Source organism: Solanum tuberosum, unplaced genomic scaffold, assembly GCF_000226075.1.
Source record: "Solanum tuberosum cultivar DM 1-3 516 R44 unplaced genomic scaffold, SolTub_3.0 scf00385, whole genome shotgun sequence".
In the NCBI taxonomy this organism is placed as follows: Eukaryota; Viridiplantae; Streptophyta; class Magnoliopsida; order Solanales; family Solanaceae; genus Solanum; species Solanum tuberosum.
The window spans coordinates 257,047-275,103 of NW_006239315.1; the positions used below are offsets into that span (position 1 = coordinate 257,047).

Consider the following 18,057-nt stretch of genomic DNA (forward strand, 5'->3'; position numbering starts at 1 on the left):
ATATATATATATATATATATATGAGATGGTCACACACTTGAATAATTTATTTTATGGTGGCCATTGTGATAGGAGCGTGCTAATTGTTTATCATGAAAAGAAAGATTATCAATAGGAATTTTACCTTCTCAAAAAAAAAAACAAAAAAAAAAGAAAGATTATCAATAGGCAATTATTGTGTCCATAAGAGCATGGCTGAATGGTTAAGGTATAGAAATAATAACTTGGAGATCTCATGGTCAGATTTGAGCTACGACACTCAATCACTCAGTATGGGCTCATCAAATCTAGCTATGGCGAATAGGTTTACCTGACATCTCTGCACATAAGTCGACTCTGACACCAACATTCATTAGCAACTACATTTACGCTTCAATCCCAAGCAAGTTGTGGTCGCTATTTGAATCCTCAATGACCATGCCGCTCCATTAAGCTCATCTTAGATAATAATAATAATAATAATAATAATAAATATTTTTAAAAAGTAATGACATATTATGAATAAATATTTTTTCTGTCACTTAAATAACTATCAAAATTTTATAGTCTATGAGTATATAAGATATAAAAGACTCTACAATCTTTACATTTTATTTGCTGGTAATGTAGTGTTGAGAATTGGATTTGAGTTTCTCTACACTTCCCATGACCAGCTATAGCCTAACCAATCTTCTCCTACCTCGGATGGTAATTTCTTTTACCATCCCTGTCAAGGTTGGGAAACTTGATATCGTTAAAATAATGATCTTTACATCTTAGTTTCATATTTGTATGAAGAGGACACACCTTATTATATAGTAATAGAATTAGGCTGTACACATCTGTGTGTGACATTTAGTTATTTGAATTATTTATTGAACTTAAGACAGTATCTCTTTATACGCTTAGCATCCTCTTGATGCTAGCAATGAATCTATTTCATAAAAAATATTGATGCGAATTTCTAAAAAATAAATTATTTATTGATGCAAATTTTCAATTTTCACACTTGAAACTGTTGTAGCCAGCGAGCTGCTTTTTCTAGAGTACACATTATAAATAATTTTGATTGGAAGTTCTGGTTTTCACAGAAATGTCATTCTGGTTCATAATCTGGTTGGATCATTTGGTCAAATCCATAAAGCTCTTCCCCTGTTTAGTAAAATATTATCACATCATGGAATTCTTTCTCTTATATGGATATACTGTGGCCTTTCGTGCCAATTCTTGTTCTCTCTGTGGCTTTGCGTTGCAGCACCTGTTATTGTTGTTGTTAATTGTAATACATGCCAAATTCATGTGAGCTAATTGTGTTAAACAAGATTTGCCTTTTATTGGGATTAACTTTTATCATTCATGTTATGGATTTCGCTGCCTATAACAAGTTACAGCAGCAGGTGTATCTTCTTACCTATCTTTTGATTGGTCAGTTGTCTACTCTCTCACACAAAAAGAAGAAAGCATGTTCACCTGTGTATATCCTTACATATTCTCGGGCTTGGTTGGGAGGAGCAAGTCCTTATTCATCCTAACCTTTTGGTGCCTTGCAAATTGGTTAGAGTTCTGTGCGAACAGTGATTTTGACATGTTTGGGAAGCTCCACGGAGGACTTTAAGTGTTAGCTTATCAAAAAGAAAACTTAAGAACAAAAGAAAAAGAAAATACATCAAATGTGAAATTTGGAGTTACTTTTGTATCCTAGAAGCTATTTTTTTAAGAAAGAGTATACTGTTTAGTACATGACGAGGTGTTGGAAAAATTCAAGTGCTCTTGAATTGAGTTGGGGAAAAGCTACCAGAGTTGTATCTTTCGGGGTGGCCCAGTGGTTTGGGCTTGGGACCTCCATCTTGGAGGTCTCAAGTTCGAAGCCCCTTGCCAGAGAAAGCAAGGGGTTTGCCTTCTGGGTCGAGCTCATCGCATTGGGCTTGCCTAGTGTGAGTTACCTCTCTTGTGTTGTTTGCGAGCTATTGCATAGGAGCGGGGTTTTTATTATGTGCGCATCCAAAGTGTAGCAGCTGCGGGTTTCCCTTGTCATAAAAAAAACAAAAAAACTACCAGAGTTGTAACGGTCTCTTGAAGATGGGAAATGAATAATCATCCTTGTAAAATGTTTTCAGTAAATATTGGACTTATTAACTGAATTGTTTTCTTTAAGTGCTTACTGAAGCTCTAGGACAATATGATTAATTTCAGGTCAATGCTGCTGGGGATCTCTGTGCTATTTGCCAGGAGAAAATGCATACACCAATCTTACTACGTTGTAAACATATATTCTGTGAAGACTGTGTGTCTGAATGGTAAGTTATCTGCACTTCTCTTCAGCCAGTTGTGCTTTGACTCACTAAGCATGTGCCATGCATGCTGGAGTAACCTCTTATCTCCCCTCTCTCATTAGTCACCTATAGTTTTAAAATTAATGAGCACAGCATGTATAACATAAGGTTGCAAATATCATATGAACCATGGACAAGCAATATTTGATATCCCTTTCTTCAGTTTCTTTGAGCTTATTCAACCTTGAATTGGTAATGGACTTTATTATGCCCAAGGCTAGGATCTTTCCTCCGACCCAAGCAAAAGGATAATTTTGTTTTATCAATTTTTACTGGATAGAAACACTCAAGCAAAAGTAGATATATGATGTGTTTCTTCTTTGATATGATAAACTTCATCCTCCAACCCAGGAGCCAACAATTACCCTTTCCCAATTAGCTCCTTCAGTGGCTCGAACCCTCAACCTTACTATCGGAAGTGAAGTGGGGGAGGTCTTTACTAGAGGCTATTTTGCTATGCGTCCTTATCAAAGTTAGGTTGACACAGTGCTATCTATTATGTAATGAAATAGGATGGCATCTTCCTTGCCGATGTTTTTGGTTGACCCATTTTATATTGACTTACCCTTTTGCAAATTAATATTGTGCAATTATGTTTTCTCCTGATTCTGAAGAATTACTTGTTTCCTCTGTCCTATTTAAAGCCTAGAAAACAAGCATGGAATAATTGTAATGAGAATTAGGAAAATTGCATTTTTTGTTGGTTGCTTGATGGCTCTAATTTGTGGTGCCAGGTTTGAGAGGGAAAGGACGTGCCCTCTGTGCAGGTCTTTAGTAAAACCTGCCGATCTAAAATCATTTGGTGACGGATCAACTAGTCTCTTTTTCCAGTTATTCTGAAGAAATTGTTGTCGACGAGAGGGAGTTTCTTCAAAAGCTGCCAATTTCACTAAGAACAGCTATAGCTGAACGCCCATCCACGGAAAAGCATATTGACACACTTATTTCAGAATCCTGATCTGTTTGCTCCCGAAAGTACTAATTGGCTCAACGCAGTCTCTTGAGGCCATTGTTTATACACAGTTCCACACAAGGAGCAGGCTATTGTTCATATGTTTGTATCCGTCCATTAATCAACAGAACTTTCAAGTGTACAATGTATGAAATAGTGTTGTAGTTAGATATATCTTTTTTTATCCCCATGGCCAGTTAGGTTTCATCCCCTAAACAAACCTATACAGAAAAATGATTATTTCTACCAGTGGTGTTTGTATGTAAAATCAAGCTGGCATCTTTTGGGAAAAGCATAGTCTTGGTTGCCTCGAAGATTTTGCGACCATCATTTAAGTTGTATCCGCAATGCATAAACATTTGTAAGTTCACCTATTTTAATTTGAGACATGCCACGTTTTGAGTTTCATATGATTGAAGTTCAACCTAATTTTTTTCTTTGATTTATTCTTTCAAAATCTCTAAATTTGTCACATGAAATTCTGTTCTCCTTTTGTCACCGCAAATATTATATAATTAAACCAAATGTCTACATAGAATTAGTAACAATAGAGTATTTAGGTATACAGCTAGCGCACACATTAATTTTATATGTATAAAGTATACCATATTTAATTGGAAATAAAATATTACAGCCAAAAATACTCTTCTCAATCATTAGAAAATTTAGTACCGCGTTTATTCTTTGCAAAAAGAGATATGGAGTATCATTTTTGTAGAATTCACAGCTCAATCATGGAGTATACCATAATTTTATCATACTTTTCCGTATTACTTTTACTTTTATCACGTTTCACTTATTGACGATCAAATAATTTTTCATCATATTGATTACAATTTATATAATTTTTAAATATGTAATTTTAAAGATTAGACAAATATGGAAATTAATTAATTAGACTACATGGGGACTACTAACCCTTTTCCACATTTCACCCCACTGTTTCTTCTCCTTTTTGGCATTCACTTTACTACTTCTCCTCTCTCTCCTCTTCTCACACCACTTCTTCATCTTCAACAAAATCTCCATTTTCCTTTCTTTTTTATGCTCTTTCATACCTAAGTCATTCATCCTTTTTTTGTTTTTTTCTAAATACCAACTTTTTGAAACAATGCCAACTTGGATTTGAAGCAATTCCTCACATTTTTTTAGACCCATTTTTGTTACAATGCCAACTTCTGCTGTCTGAGCTATTATCAACTGAAGTGTTTGACGTCAATTTCGATCCTGGTAAACTTTCATTTTATCATTCAAACAGAATAAGAAGTTCGCATTTTTTCCTGTGAAAAATCATTCAAAATTGCTAAAAATTGTTTTTAAGGGTTTAGGAATTGGTTAGTAAATTGATGGATCTGAGTTGTTTTAAGGGGAATCAAGTTCATTATTTGACTCCAGTCTACTTTTGAACAAGAATTACCACAAAAGGTGTTTGGAATTATCGACTTTTCAACGGGTTAAAGTATCAAGTCTGCTTGCCTTTTCATACTGTTACCGTTATATTTGTTTTGCAGTATCAGATTCTTCAATGAATTTAAAGTACATAAAGTGTGAACCTCAAGTCTGTTTGAGATATTTAAGTGCTTGAGTTTTCGTTTTGTTTTGCTGGGTTCATTTTGGATCTGAGAACTCTTATCAGTATATAAGTTGTGACAATTTTTGGGGCTTGTAGGATTTAATTGGTTAGTTTTGGTGCTTGCAAGCAAGCATAGTCAATATTGTTGTCGAGAATAAGAAGGTGTGTTTGCGGATTGACATTGTTGTGACTTGTGGATCTGCGGTGTGAATTAACGAAGTTGTGAAGCATGATGAGGCTTCTTGGAAGTCTCACGATGCTTCACCTTCTAATGTGGCTGTTTTGGTTGCCGCGATTAGGCAGTTCTCAGGTAACTGACTTTCCTATAGGGGCTGCGCGGGCACTAGATGCACTCCTCCAGGATTATGCTTATCGTGCATTTGATAGCCCGAGAATTAGAACAGGTGTTATCTATGATGGAAATGTCCCCTCGAATTTGACAGGGATTAAGGTGTCTGGATTGAGGCTTAGGAGTGGCAGCTTAAGGAGTCGAGGATTTGAAATGTATAAAGAGTTCAAAATACCTGTTGGTGTTGTTGAACAGTCTTTTGTTGAGAGGCTTGTTCTTGTCTATCAAAATTTGGGCAATTTTTCTTCAACGTATTACAACTTATCTGGCTACATGTACTTAGCTCCTGTATTGGGTCTTCTTGCTTATGATGCATCAAACTTGGCAGCAACTAACTTGCCTGAGTTGGATATCAAAGCTTCCGGTCAGCCCATCTCAATACGATTTTCAGATGTCAAGCCGTTGCCTGTTGGATCATCTCCAAAGTGCGTTTCAATTGACTTACAAGGGTCTCTGAATTTCAGCAATGTTTTGTCAGATAACACTTGCACAACCTTTCAACAGGGACATTTCTCTATTGTGATCGAGTCAATTGCTCCTGGTCCATCCCCTCCAACAGAAACACCCATAAATCATCATAAGGGAAAGAAGAACAAGTCGAAAGTCTGGATAATTGTTGGTTCGATAGTAGGAGGACTATTATTGATGTTTCTTTTAGGTCTTCTAATAGTGTGTGCGAGCAAGTACAAACACAAGAAGAAAATGCAACAAATGGAGAGGGCTACGGAGGTTGGAGAGTCATTACAAATGACTAAAGTCGGGAGCACAAAAGCACCGGCTGCTACTGTAACACGAACACAACCTACACTAGAAACTGAGTACCGACCCTAATTTGTCCCATCTACACAAGCTCTGCTTCACATGTCCACATTCTTGTTTTGTTGATGTTATATATTCTTCCAACCACACTCCTTTTTCTTGGTGTTGCTTTATTCAATTATTTAGTAGGTTTATGATAGCAATGTGAATTGTAGCATGGTTATTGTGTAAACAATAATCTTTTAGCTTTCACATTAGCCATTCATATTTGTGGTGGTTTGTTATGGTGTGCATTTATTCTTTTAGCATTTGTTAGAGTTCATTGTGATGAAAGTTTGTACAATTCATTGACAAGAAATAAAATATTTTGATAGGTTTTTTTTCTTTGCTTATTATGAATTCTTTCCTGACACCAAAGATATCACATCTAAAGTAAGATGATAGTGATTCAGTAAATGTCATTTGCTTTTTGTTGGCTTCAAGCTGTCCATGGAAGTTATCCTCCCTTTTCCTTCAGGTTAAAAAGTACAAATGCATTTTTTTTTATTTCCCACCGGTGTCCGGTACTTCATATTGAAGCTTGACTAAATTTGGATTCACGTTGGGAAGTCCCACATTGGGGATAGAACGCTCCCTAACAAAGGCGATACAGAGACTCAAATCTTAGACCTTTTGATTAAGAATGAAAGAGTATTTGTCACTCCACTACCATCATTGTTGGTACAAATGCATAATTATTCAGACACCAAACACTCTTATGCAGGGGCGGCTCAACGTAATCGGAGGCCTAAAGCGAAATCTTAATTAGAGGCCTAAATCTAAATAAACTTCACATGCATTTATTTAAAATTTATTTTTCTTACATTTTTAAATGCAACGTATTACCTAATTTTTTTTTTATATATAAATGATTTATTCGATTTCTTTTTCAATTATTAGTTTTAAATAAGATTTTATTAATTCAACGTTGAAAAATATTATTTTACTCGGGCAATCATTATATGAATTGTTAACATAGTTCTACAAGTAATAAGTTGACAAATTTCAAATAAATATAAGAGTTAGAACCATAGCTTTGATGAAGTTGATAATTTGGTTAATCCACATTTTACTATGGTTGTTGTAATGCTTGAAAATCTAAGAACAAATGGAAAAAGAATTTACAATTCAATTTGTTCAACACTTTTTGACTATTAAGTGATATTTTTGACAGAATATTACTGTAACTTATCAACAATTTAAAGAGGAGAGTGTAAAAGGAGTTAAAAAGAAATAATGTGAGTATTAGTAGAGAGAGTAGTAAAGAAAATAAAACAATATTTTCTTGATTTTTTCTATTTGTATTGGGTTGAAGAGAATAAAATAATAAATTTAAATATATACTTTCTATCATAAATAATTAATGTTTTTCTTTAAAAAATTAACACATAATTTATTCTTGGTAAAAAATTGAGGCCCCCTCAAATTGGGGGGCCTAAGGCCAATGCCTTATTTTTGTATACATAGAGCCGGCCCTGCTCTTATGGCTAAAAGCAAAGGAATCCAATTCACAACTGGACAGATTTTGCAGTCTATTTTGCTCTTTGATGATTATAACATAGATGCAAAACCCTAGTAGCTATAAAATATCAACAAAATAAAAGTTAATAAAAGAAAGAGACCAAGTTTCCATATCTTGTTTAACTAGTAGTGGCACTAAAATAAAATTTAAGATTGGTCTAGTGATCAATGAGATGAGACAAACCTCGAAGATGAGGGTTATAAAAAAAAACATCAGGTGATTTCATTTATTAATCAAAACTTGTAAAGTAGCATGTGTTCGATGGAGTATATTAGTCAGAGATGCATACAAATAGATACATAAATGTGTTATTTAACTTGACTTTATTTCACATTTATTTTCTTCAATTTTGGCTATGCACAAGTAAACTTTTAAACTTGTATAAGGTTGAACAAATAGACACATGAGTCTTACATGATATAATACACATAAGACACAAATTGCCACTTATCTATATGTTCAATTTTATATAAGTTTAAATATGTATTTATGCACACCTAAAATTAGAAAACATAAATATAATTTAAAACTAAGTTAAATGACGTATTTATATAATATACAGAATAAACAATATTGATTAATTGGCTAGGGACTTGCTATATATGCTATTAACAACTTTTGAAGGAAAGGGCCAAGTGGAAGAAGCTGGAATAGACAGATAGAGTGGAAGCCATGAACCACTCATTATTTATCATAATTGGCTGAATGCTGATGAGTGGTGATGACATAAATATATAGTGTGGACTGTGGACTCTACTCCCCACTACATCTGTATTGCACTCTGCTGGATGTTCACGTTATCAGGAGGTCACAAATTGAAGCCGTAAAAAAGACTTCTTGTAAACAAAATACAGAATAACGCTGTATTAGTAGACCCTTGTGCATCCGGCAGAGGAAGAAGCCTAGCTAATAGTTCAATTGAATTTAGTATTTTTTGTTTAATTATGTATTTGTATTGAAAATATGTATACATATTAAAATTTAGAACCTAATTATTAACAATTAAAATCAGTCATTCTAATATCTACAACTCAAAAGTTGAAATTCTAGTTTCGTCTCTGTTGTCGTGGTCTGATTCTTTACTAGACCCCAAACTAATGCACCAGCTCACTTTTTTTAGCATTTTGTGTACATAAGAGAGTCAGAGATATACTACTTACAACTGTATTGCTGCAGAATGCAGTATTTAATGAAATCAAAGGTAATTAATTCAAACTGGAATTGACTTTGGTAGCTAGCTATGTAGTCAAAGATCCAAACATTTCAACTAGAATCTTCTTTTAATGAACATTTTTCTTAAAAATCGAAATTCTTGATTAATGGAGGAACGGTACCATCATTTTGTGCAATAAGATATCAAAGTGGATGATTGACTCATTTCATACTAGATATAATTGTAGAAATCCTTTGATAACTCGGATTTCTATAATTATATCATTATCTTTTTATGCAATTAAAGATTAAGGAATGAATCGCCTTTTCACTCCAGACTGGTAAATTTGGTAAAGGGAGGTTTTTCCTCCACTCTAAACGTCTTTTCTCCGCGCACCTTTGTACTTTACTTTCGCTTTATAATATATATATTTTTTTATGTATATAGTACAATAAATATTTAACCTTCTTTGACTTCTTCATATTTTAAATCCCCTTATTAAAAATCTTGATTTTACTATTAGAACTCGCAATGGATAGTATGTAAAAACCCTGATCTCCCTTTTAATAAATATTTTAAACCCCCCCCCCCCCCCACACCACGACACACACACCAAAAGACACACCTACATTAACCAATAAATAAAGATTACGTATTTAATCAAATGGCATATAATTGAGTTATTAATTGAAGGGTAATTTAGATTTTGAAAATATGCATATTTGATCTAATAGGCGGAAGAAGCAGGTTTAAGTCATTTCTAATATGTTAAAGATATTTTTGATTCAATAAAGGAAAGAAGGGTTAAAATTCAATAAAGGAAAGAAGGGTTAAATTTGATTTAATAGGTGAAAAAAACGTTCTTGATTCAATAAAGGAAAGAAGGGTTAAAATTCAATAAAGGAAAGAAGGGTTAAATTTGATTTAATAGGTGAAAAAAACGTTCTTGATTCAATAAAGGAAAGAAGGGTTAAAATTCAATAAAGGAAAGAAGGGTTAAATTTGATTTAATAGGTGAAAAAAACGTTCTTAGAACATTTTCGTCCCTTTTCCATCAATGGGGGGTGGGGGGTTGTTATCACACACCCAACCGCTATATATACTAGGCATAAGTCATAAATATGCTCTTTAACTTGGTCTCGTCAGATATTTATGTCCTTTATTTTGGAATATGCATGTAGACACTTAAACTTGAATAGAGTTGAACAATTAGATACACATGTCCTACGTAGTATTTCGTGTTCTATGTGACATTCTACATTTATTGTGTCACGTAGGTCACATGTGCCTACTGTTCAATTTTATAGTACTTTAAGTACTTATGTATATCCAAAATTAAAAAGCATAAATATCAGCTAAGATCAAAATATATATATGTATTGTACTACTAGCTATATACTACATTATCTTTGCTGCAAATATGCATATTTATGATATATTTTGAGTTCATTAAATATAATAATTTTGATTCAAATTTGATAGATGGATAAGAAAATTTACTAAACAAATATAAATAACAAATTTTGAGTCTAGTAAAAGTAAAACAAAAAGTCTGATAAAATTTAGAAAAGTTAAAATTGTGAATTAAGCCTACATTTTTTTTTCTCTGATCTTCTCTAAATCGTCATTAATTAGCTCATAGAAACAAACGATAATCATAACAATTAAGAAGGAATCTTTTGTTGTCATAATTCTAAACTTGCATGATTAACTTACAAATTCTCCGATCAAATTTATCCTCTCTTTTTTGTCACTTGGCAAAATGAAATCGGTTTGAAATAATCAGAGACGGATTTATAATTTTAAATTTATGAAAATTTATTAAAGTATAGTTGATTTGAAGCATCACAATGATGCATAGCCTCTAAGATATGATGCACAGTTGGTCAAATATGATAAAGCATTCTGAAAATACTACCTACAATAAAATAGTACGATAATTAAAATACAAGATACAGTAAATAGTAATAGAAATCTAAGGACAAGATACTACGACTAGCAATATCAAATTTGGAAGGATAAGTAACACAACACTTTACTATCTAAGGATAAGCGAGACAATGCTCTATTACCTTCTAATTTTCTATCCTAATCTATATCCTCCATAATCTCCTATCTAAGGTCACGTCTTTAGTAAGCTTCAACTACATCATATCTTGTCTAATCACCTCCCCCAATACTTCTTCGGCTTACCTCTACCTCTCCTGAAATTATCCATAGTCAACCTCTCACATTTCCGCATTATATTTGTCTGTATTTGCCCTTATATTTATGAAATTATGCATATCTCCTTTTCACATGTCTAAACTATTCCAATATCGCTTCACGTTTCTTGTTCTCCACTGAGACAACTCCAACCTTATCCCAAATATCTTCATTTCTAATCCTATTTATCCTGGTATTCCACACCTCTACTGCAACATTCTCAGTTCCATAACTTTCATCTTCTGAAAATGTGAGTTCTTGTTTACCAACACTCCATGCTCCATGCAACATAATTTCCCTATCAAGTAGATCTAAATATTTTTTTAATAGTAAAATGAATATATATAGTTTTATGAAAAATGATCTAATGGAATAAATGATACATATATGTCGAAAAGAGATTCTTTAGTAGCATTATCCTACAATATATATTTCAAAAATATAAACGCAAATACATGAAAAGGTATAAAATTGTACTATTCCATTTTGATTTTTTCTTTTCCGGTCTAATTGACTCATAAAAGTATAGTGCTTAATTGATTCATAAAGTATTATACTTCTGTTTAGCCTCTGTTTATCTTGTAATTTGTCATTGTCTTGCCTCCATTTGCTCATATTTATCTTAAAATACGAGTTCAAAATTTTTTGTACGTGTAAAATATTAGTACACCTATTATGAAAATTTTGATGCGGTAATTCATTACAAATAAGGAAATCTTTAGGATCATTTTTTAAAATTCAATTTTTTTAACACACATAAGAAACTATTTTCTCATATTATTTTGTAGCAAGTTAAGCAACTAATTTGTTTGAGTTGGATATCAAAGTTTCTGATCATCCCATCTTAATAAGTTTTTCAAATGTCTACTGCTTGTTGTATCATTTATAAAATATGTTTCAATTGATTTATAATGTTATATGAACTTCAACGGTGTTGTGCTTTAACACATGCATAACATTTTAATAACGACATTTCTCTATTGTTATCGAGTCAATGATTCCTCCTCCTGCTCCGTGTCTCCAACCACGACCTCCACTATTTGTATCACCAACTATGAATGCCTTTCCAATTGGAGCATCCGTAATTCATAGGAAAGAAGAATAAGTCGTAAGTCTCGATAATTGTTAGTTACTAATTAGCAGGAGGACTAGTATTGATGTTTCTTTTTCAATTATTTTGATAGTGTGCATGATAGTATAAACACCAGAAGAAAATGCAATGACTAAAATATGTTACAGAAGTTGGAAAAGCATTACAAATCACTAAAGTTGGGAGCATAAGAGCATTTAGCGTACTGCTATTACTACACGAACTCAACCTGCATACTAAATTATAAATGTCTAAAATTGGGAGCAAAAATTTGTGCAATTGCAATTACATATTCTTGTATCCATTTTTCTTTGTGTTGCTTTATTCAATTATTTAGTAGGCTTATGATAGCCGTGAAAATAATAACGTGGTTATTGTGCAAATACTAATCTATTTGTTCTCACATTAGACGTTCATATTTATGAATAATATAAATATTGTGACTATTGTGCTAATAATAATCTCTTTGTGCTTAAAACATTGAGTGATCAACAAAAAAATATTTTGATGGTATTTTTCTTTGCTAATTTTTCAGACACCAAAACTACTATAATCTATATTATTTGAAACAAGTGTGATTCAGTGAATGTCATTTGCTTTTTGTTGACTTCAAGTTATCTATTGAAGTTGTCTTCTTTTTTCCTCCAGGTTAAGAAAAACAATTTATAGAATATTAAAAAAAAAAAAAAAAAAACTATCAAACACTCTAGTTTCTTCTGAAAATAATTTCTAACCAACCAGGGTATACCTAATTAGGCCTTAAGTTAAACTAAATAGGAGTCGTTTGGTAGAATGCAGTAGAAAAATAATAATGTATATATTAGTTCGGTATTATCATTTCTTTGTTTGATATTATTCTATATATAACTAATACATATACCATAAATCATAATATTACCAATATAAAGATGGATAACTTACATAAATCCCATAGTGTAAAACCTAAATTACCTTCTATCCTATTCTTTTTCTAATTACACAAATCCCATGTTTATAGGCATTTCGGATACATAATTAAGGATCCAAATACATATTGTTGATACATTATGTATCTATCTGTTGCACTTATTAAGGGGGAACAAAAGCTTAAAAATCAAATTAAAATCTCATAGTATCCATCTGTGCGCTAATTAAGGGGAAAAAAATGAAGATCAAATTAAGATCCTATAAATTGCTCTATCCCATTCCAAATTATTGTCAAGGATTTAATCATATAGTGTAACAAATCAAAAAATTCAAAAAATAAAATTCTTCTTCTTGTTCATCATTCTCTCTGTTTCATCCATTAGCTGAAAATTTCATACGATACATAATGAATATTTTGATCTTCTTACGTTTCTTCTTACTTTCAATCATACCGAGACAAATTCTAACAGAACGAAGAAATTCAAATTTTCAAATTGCTTCCCCCCCTCCCCCTATTCAGCGAAGAAACCTTTCAAATTTGATTTAAAAACTTATGTCGAAATTTTGGGTTAGTGAGGTGAGTTACGAAGGATACAAAAGTGATGGAATTGTTGTTGGACAAACGATTTCTTTTGTGAATCTTCAAGTTCATCGAATATCTTTTCAATTTTGATTCAAGATTGTCGAAAATTTTGAGATTCAAAATTCTTCTCCCACTTCATTGAAGATGCTTTCAATTTTGATTCAATTTTTTTGAAAATTTTGAGTTTAAAAATTATTCTCCTAGTTCATTGAAGATCCTTTCAAAACTTTTGAGAAGATACATCATGAAGATCCTTTCAATTTAAATTGATAAGTGTTGTATTTCTACTAGATACATTAAATAAGAAAGTGTTGTCCATAAGATTTTAGGTTTGAGATCAATACATTATTGTTTGGTAATTGTTATGTATCGGATACATTTAGTATGAATTCGAATTTACATATCATGCCTAAAAAAATAGTGCATGATACATAATTATTTATGTATCTTATTTTGTTTGAGAAATACTATATTTTATTTTATTTTAAAAAACATTATACATGTAATTGTTCCAAATAGCAAGTTTTTTGGTGTGTGATACATAACACAAAGTTTATGTATCAAGTACATTTATATTGAACATGATAAACACTAATCAAAGATTCAACAACATTAGAGTTATGTATCAATTCAACACCTTAAATATGAACATGATACATTGAATAAAACAAAGACTATTGTAGCAGTGATGTATCGGATCATTGATAACACTAATAAAGACTAATTTAATAATCAAAATAAGCGAGATACATTGAAAGATCGAACCAACAAAATGAAGTGTATCAAGACCGCCATTAGAAATTCATGGAACCATTCCAAATGCACTCCAAGATGAACTTTGTGCATTAGCAAGTTTTTTCCACTTTTATTCCTTAAAGAGACTGGGAGTAAAAGATTCAGTATTTTTTTAAGATGAATTTTTTTTTTTAAAAAAAAAGAAATTGAAAACTGAAGTGATTGAAAGAAATCTACCAATAGAATAACTGGAAATCATTAATTGAAAAGAGAAAAAAATTGAAATTCAAAAATAGATAAATGAAAGTAACTGTCGAGAGATTTGTGGAGTGAGAAAAGGAAGGAAAATCATGGGTAGGAGATTTCAAATTAATGTATCCGGAAAAAGAAATAATGAGAGCAAAAATGGGGGATTTTTGATATTTTTTAAAACGATAGGAAAAATATGATAATAAATGGTGTAGTTAGGTAATTTTTCCAACCCGGTGAAATTTTTACAAATTTGTGTTACTCCATCCATATCCTTGGCCCAAAACTTTATTGGGTTGGGGATCGTAGTATAACGCTTGGAGTCAGAAATTAATGAGCTGATGTAGTGGTAACTGGTAAGGATAAATAATTTTGGATTATATTGCAACAATCACTCTATCTGGCCCAAAAAATGATGATTGTTATGAAAATAAACATTAACTTTACTATATACATGCAACGGTTTATTGTGTTAAAAGTTTGCAATAAAATTGAAAGATGATGGAATTAATTAGGAGGTGTTTACTGTTAATTAACTAATGTAATTTCTACAAAGTAATTAAAATTCGTATTGTTTGGAGATTACTTCTCAACTAGCAAGTTGGCTATAAACGATGGGCATAAAATAAAACACTTCACTCCTAGCTAGCTGTAATATTTTCCAGTATATAATAAATGTATGCTTTTCATTGATAAAAAGGATTTCATATTTGCTAAAAAGTGAAGATTAACGCTGGCCCCTATTTGCTGTGGATTCTTCTTTTGTTGTATAAATCAATCCCAATTAACTGACAAAAGAAATATGATTATATCCCAAATTAACTACTAATAGAAATTATATGTAGAGCTCACATAATGGAATTGAGGACGATTTAGTAAGTGACTAGAGAAAATATGATATTATATCACTGTCTCCACGAAATTAATTAAATTGGGAACTCATGTCTTTTTTTTTCCAACCGCCAAACCAACCAAATTAACCAAACCACAAATCGTTTTTTTTTCGGTTTAATTTGATTCGTCGATTTGATTTGACTTTATGATTTAGCTTGTACAATTGAACCATCTCTAAAAGGGACACCCCATTTCATTTCTGCCGTTTATGTTGCTTTTTCCAATTTTATTTATTTTACAAATAAAATAAAAATTGTTTCCACTGTTGAGAAATAAATTGTTTCAGTTTGTAATTGATCAGAGAATTTTAGTCTAAAAAAAATTCATAATTTACGCTCTTATAAATTAAATTTCTTCTTGTAACTTCCTTTCATTTTTGTAACACACATACTAATTGTATCTCATTAGATCATTAAGATGTAAAGATAATTGAGAGTTTCCTTTTCTTCTTTTCGACCTAATGTTTGGTATCTAATTGGGGACTGATAAAATTTAAGTTAACACATTGTAAAGCTTATTTTGAAGATAGCGTTTCCAATAAAAAATATTTCATTATATTCCTAAAGGCTCAAACCTAAGATATGCAATTATTGGAAAAATCCTTAACCCATGCATGTTGTTAACCAGACCTCATCTTCATTATTTATATTTATATAATTATAGCTTTACCAACTAATAAAATCAATAGGTGAACCCTCATATAAATAGATCTTAATGACTACTGGATAGAAATATAAAAATAACAATAACGTTTCAATCTCAAATCATTACACTAATATCAAAACACAATAAAAAGAATTTAAAGTGTTAACAAGTCCTCATCTTACTAATTTATATTTCTATTTTTCCTCCTTGCCCATCCATTCTAATTTGTTACCTTATCTATTCGTACTTCCACATTATAATATCTTATAAAATAAAATTCATTCTATCAATCTCTTTTGTCATCTTCTCCTACCTTTAATAATTTTTCAAATATTTTCTTCTCTACATTTTACTCTACCCTCATAATATAAATATACATTTTATTTTACTTGTCCATTTTAATAAAATACTAAGAGAGTTTTATCATCCTTTTCTTATACATCTTTAATTTTAAATAACTATATAAAATAGTGACAAGAGGGAGTTGCTCAGATGGTAAACACCTCTTACTTTCAATTTAAAGATTGTGAATTTGAATCATCAAAGAATCAAAAAGGTGAAAACACATGAGGACGGGTTTAAGAAATATTACTACATAAAGTAATAGTTGTTAAAATAGTGTTTTAAAACATTATTCATAAACTTAATTTAGTAAATTATTATAATTAATTTTCTTTTAAAAAAATGTGTCAGATAAACAGGATCGTAAATCAAGCTCTAACATGGTTGGTAGAGTAAGTTGTCACTTCCTTAATACGACGACAAATTTGATCTTGTCCATTCCGTTCACTTCAAAACCATATCCGGAATTATTTAATCTTACATCAAATATATATATGTTTTAACAATTGAAAGTTAACAATTTTTGAACCATGTGAAGTAACAATTGAAAGTTAACAATTTACTTTCTAAATATTTTATTTTGTATTCAATTTGCATGTAGCCTTTAATCTTATTAATTTAACATAATGAGCATTGATATTTCAAAAAAAAAATTTAGTACTCATGTGAATTTTACCGTTTTTCAAAAATTTCTATTCATTTAACATTTTTTAAGTTTAGCTTATCACACAGGTAAGTGAAAATATATTTGATCTCTTTTTCAAACACCATATAGTTATAAAAAATAAAAAAAACCGAAAAAATTTGAAAGAACCGACTAAAGCCGAAACTAAAAAAATTGATTTTTATGTGGTTTGATTTGATTTTTAGATTTAATAAATTGACATAATTGATTTAGATTTTTTAAATAAAAATCAAATCAAATCGACCTATGGACACCCTAGTTGCAATGTAATGTGCACATTCTTTTGTGTTTCCTTCACTCTACTATTTGTTGGTTTTATTAAGTGAGCAAACATCTTGGATTATGGACCACTTTAATACCATCATGTTACTTCACATGCCTTTCAATTTTCCATCTGTTTCCCAACCCCTCTAACTTCGTGCCTCTTTTTTTTCTAACGGTGTTTGGTATTTGTTTTCTATAAGGATTTTTTTTATAGTTAAGACTCGAATCTAAGATTTAATTAAAAAAGCAGTAACCTCATCCACTATATCATATCTTTTGATGGTTAAGTTTTTGGCTTTGCTATTCCTTTTTGTGCCTTTGGTATTTCCTCGCTACATCTTGCTATGAATATCATGAAAAATAATAATTTTAGCTAAAATATTTAGCCACAAAAAGTTTAGAGAGAAGTATTGAAAACACCCCTAAACTAGGTGTGAATTATTAGTTTCATCCGTAAACTGTGGATAGCTTTAAAAATACCCCTTTACTTGATTAACTGAACTTAAATACACCCTCGATCTTACAACATGAGTGAAATACACCCCTAAATTCTCACCAAGTTTAAGGGTGTTTTCTTGGCTTTTTATTAAGAGTTACATGTCATACAAGAGTTTGAGACCACTTGTAATGTCTTGTGGAAAATTGAGGGTGATCGGGGGTGTATCTAAGTTTAGTTACTCAAGTAGATGTGTTTTTAAGGTTGTCAATAGTTCGGGGATAAAACTAATAATTTGCGTCAAGTTTAGAGGTGTTTTCAATACTTCTCTCGTTTAGTTATAATGTATTGTGTAGAGGTATAT

The 18,057-nt window shown here is 31.3% G+C and overlaps 2 protein-coding genes across 2 annotated transcripts in view; both read left to right on the forward strand.

Annotated features, from left to right (window-relative positions):
* The window catches only part of LOC102589407 (RING finger and transmembrane domain-containing protein 2), an 8,023-nt gene extending 4,351 nt beyond the window's left edge, over window positions 1–3,672 (forward strand). Inside the window, exons 8-9 of the mRNA XM_006362270.2 lie at window positions 2,173–2,276; window positions 3,047–3,672. Of these exons, the coding sequence (XP_006362332.1) occupies window positions 2,173–2,276; window positions 3,047–3,152 (210 nt within the window). The 3' untranslated portion in view covers window positions 3,153–3,672. The remainder of the gene's footprint in view (window positions 1–2,172; window positions 2,277–3,046) is intronic.
* A 521-nt stretch (window positions 3,673–4,193) lies between these two features.
* Window positions 4,194–6,332, forward strand: LOC107057869 (uncharacterized). Its single transcript, XM_015302933.1, has 2 exons — window positions 4,194–4,494; window positions 4,934–6,332. The coding sequence occupies exon 2, from the start codon at window positions 5,067–5,069 to the stop codon at window positions 6,015–6,017; it is 951 nt and encodes a 316-aa protein (XP_015158419.1). The 5' UTR covers window positions 4,194–4,494; window positions 4,934–5,066; the 3' UTR covers window positions 6,018–6,332.
* The last annotated feature ends 11,725 nt before the right edge of the window (window positions 6,333–18,057 follow it).

Coding starts and splice junctions, on each gene's coding strand:
- LOC107057869 (XM_015302933.1), top strand. CDS start 5,067: ATGATGAGGCTTCTTGGAAGTCTCACGATGCTTCACCTTCTAATGTGG.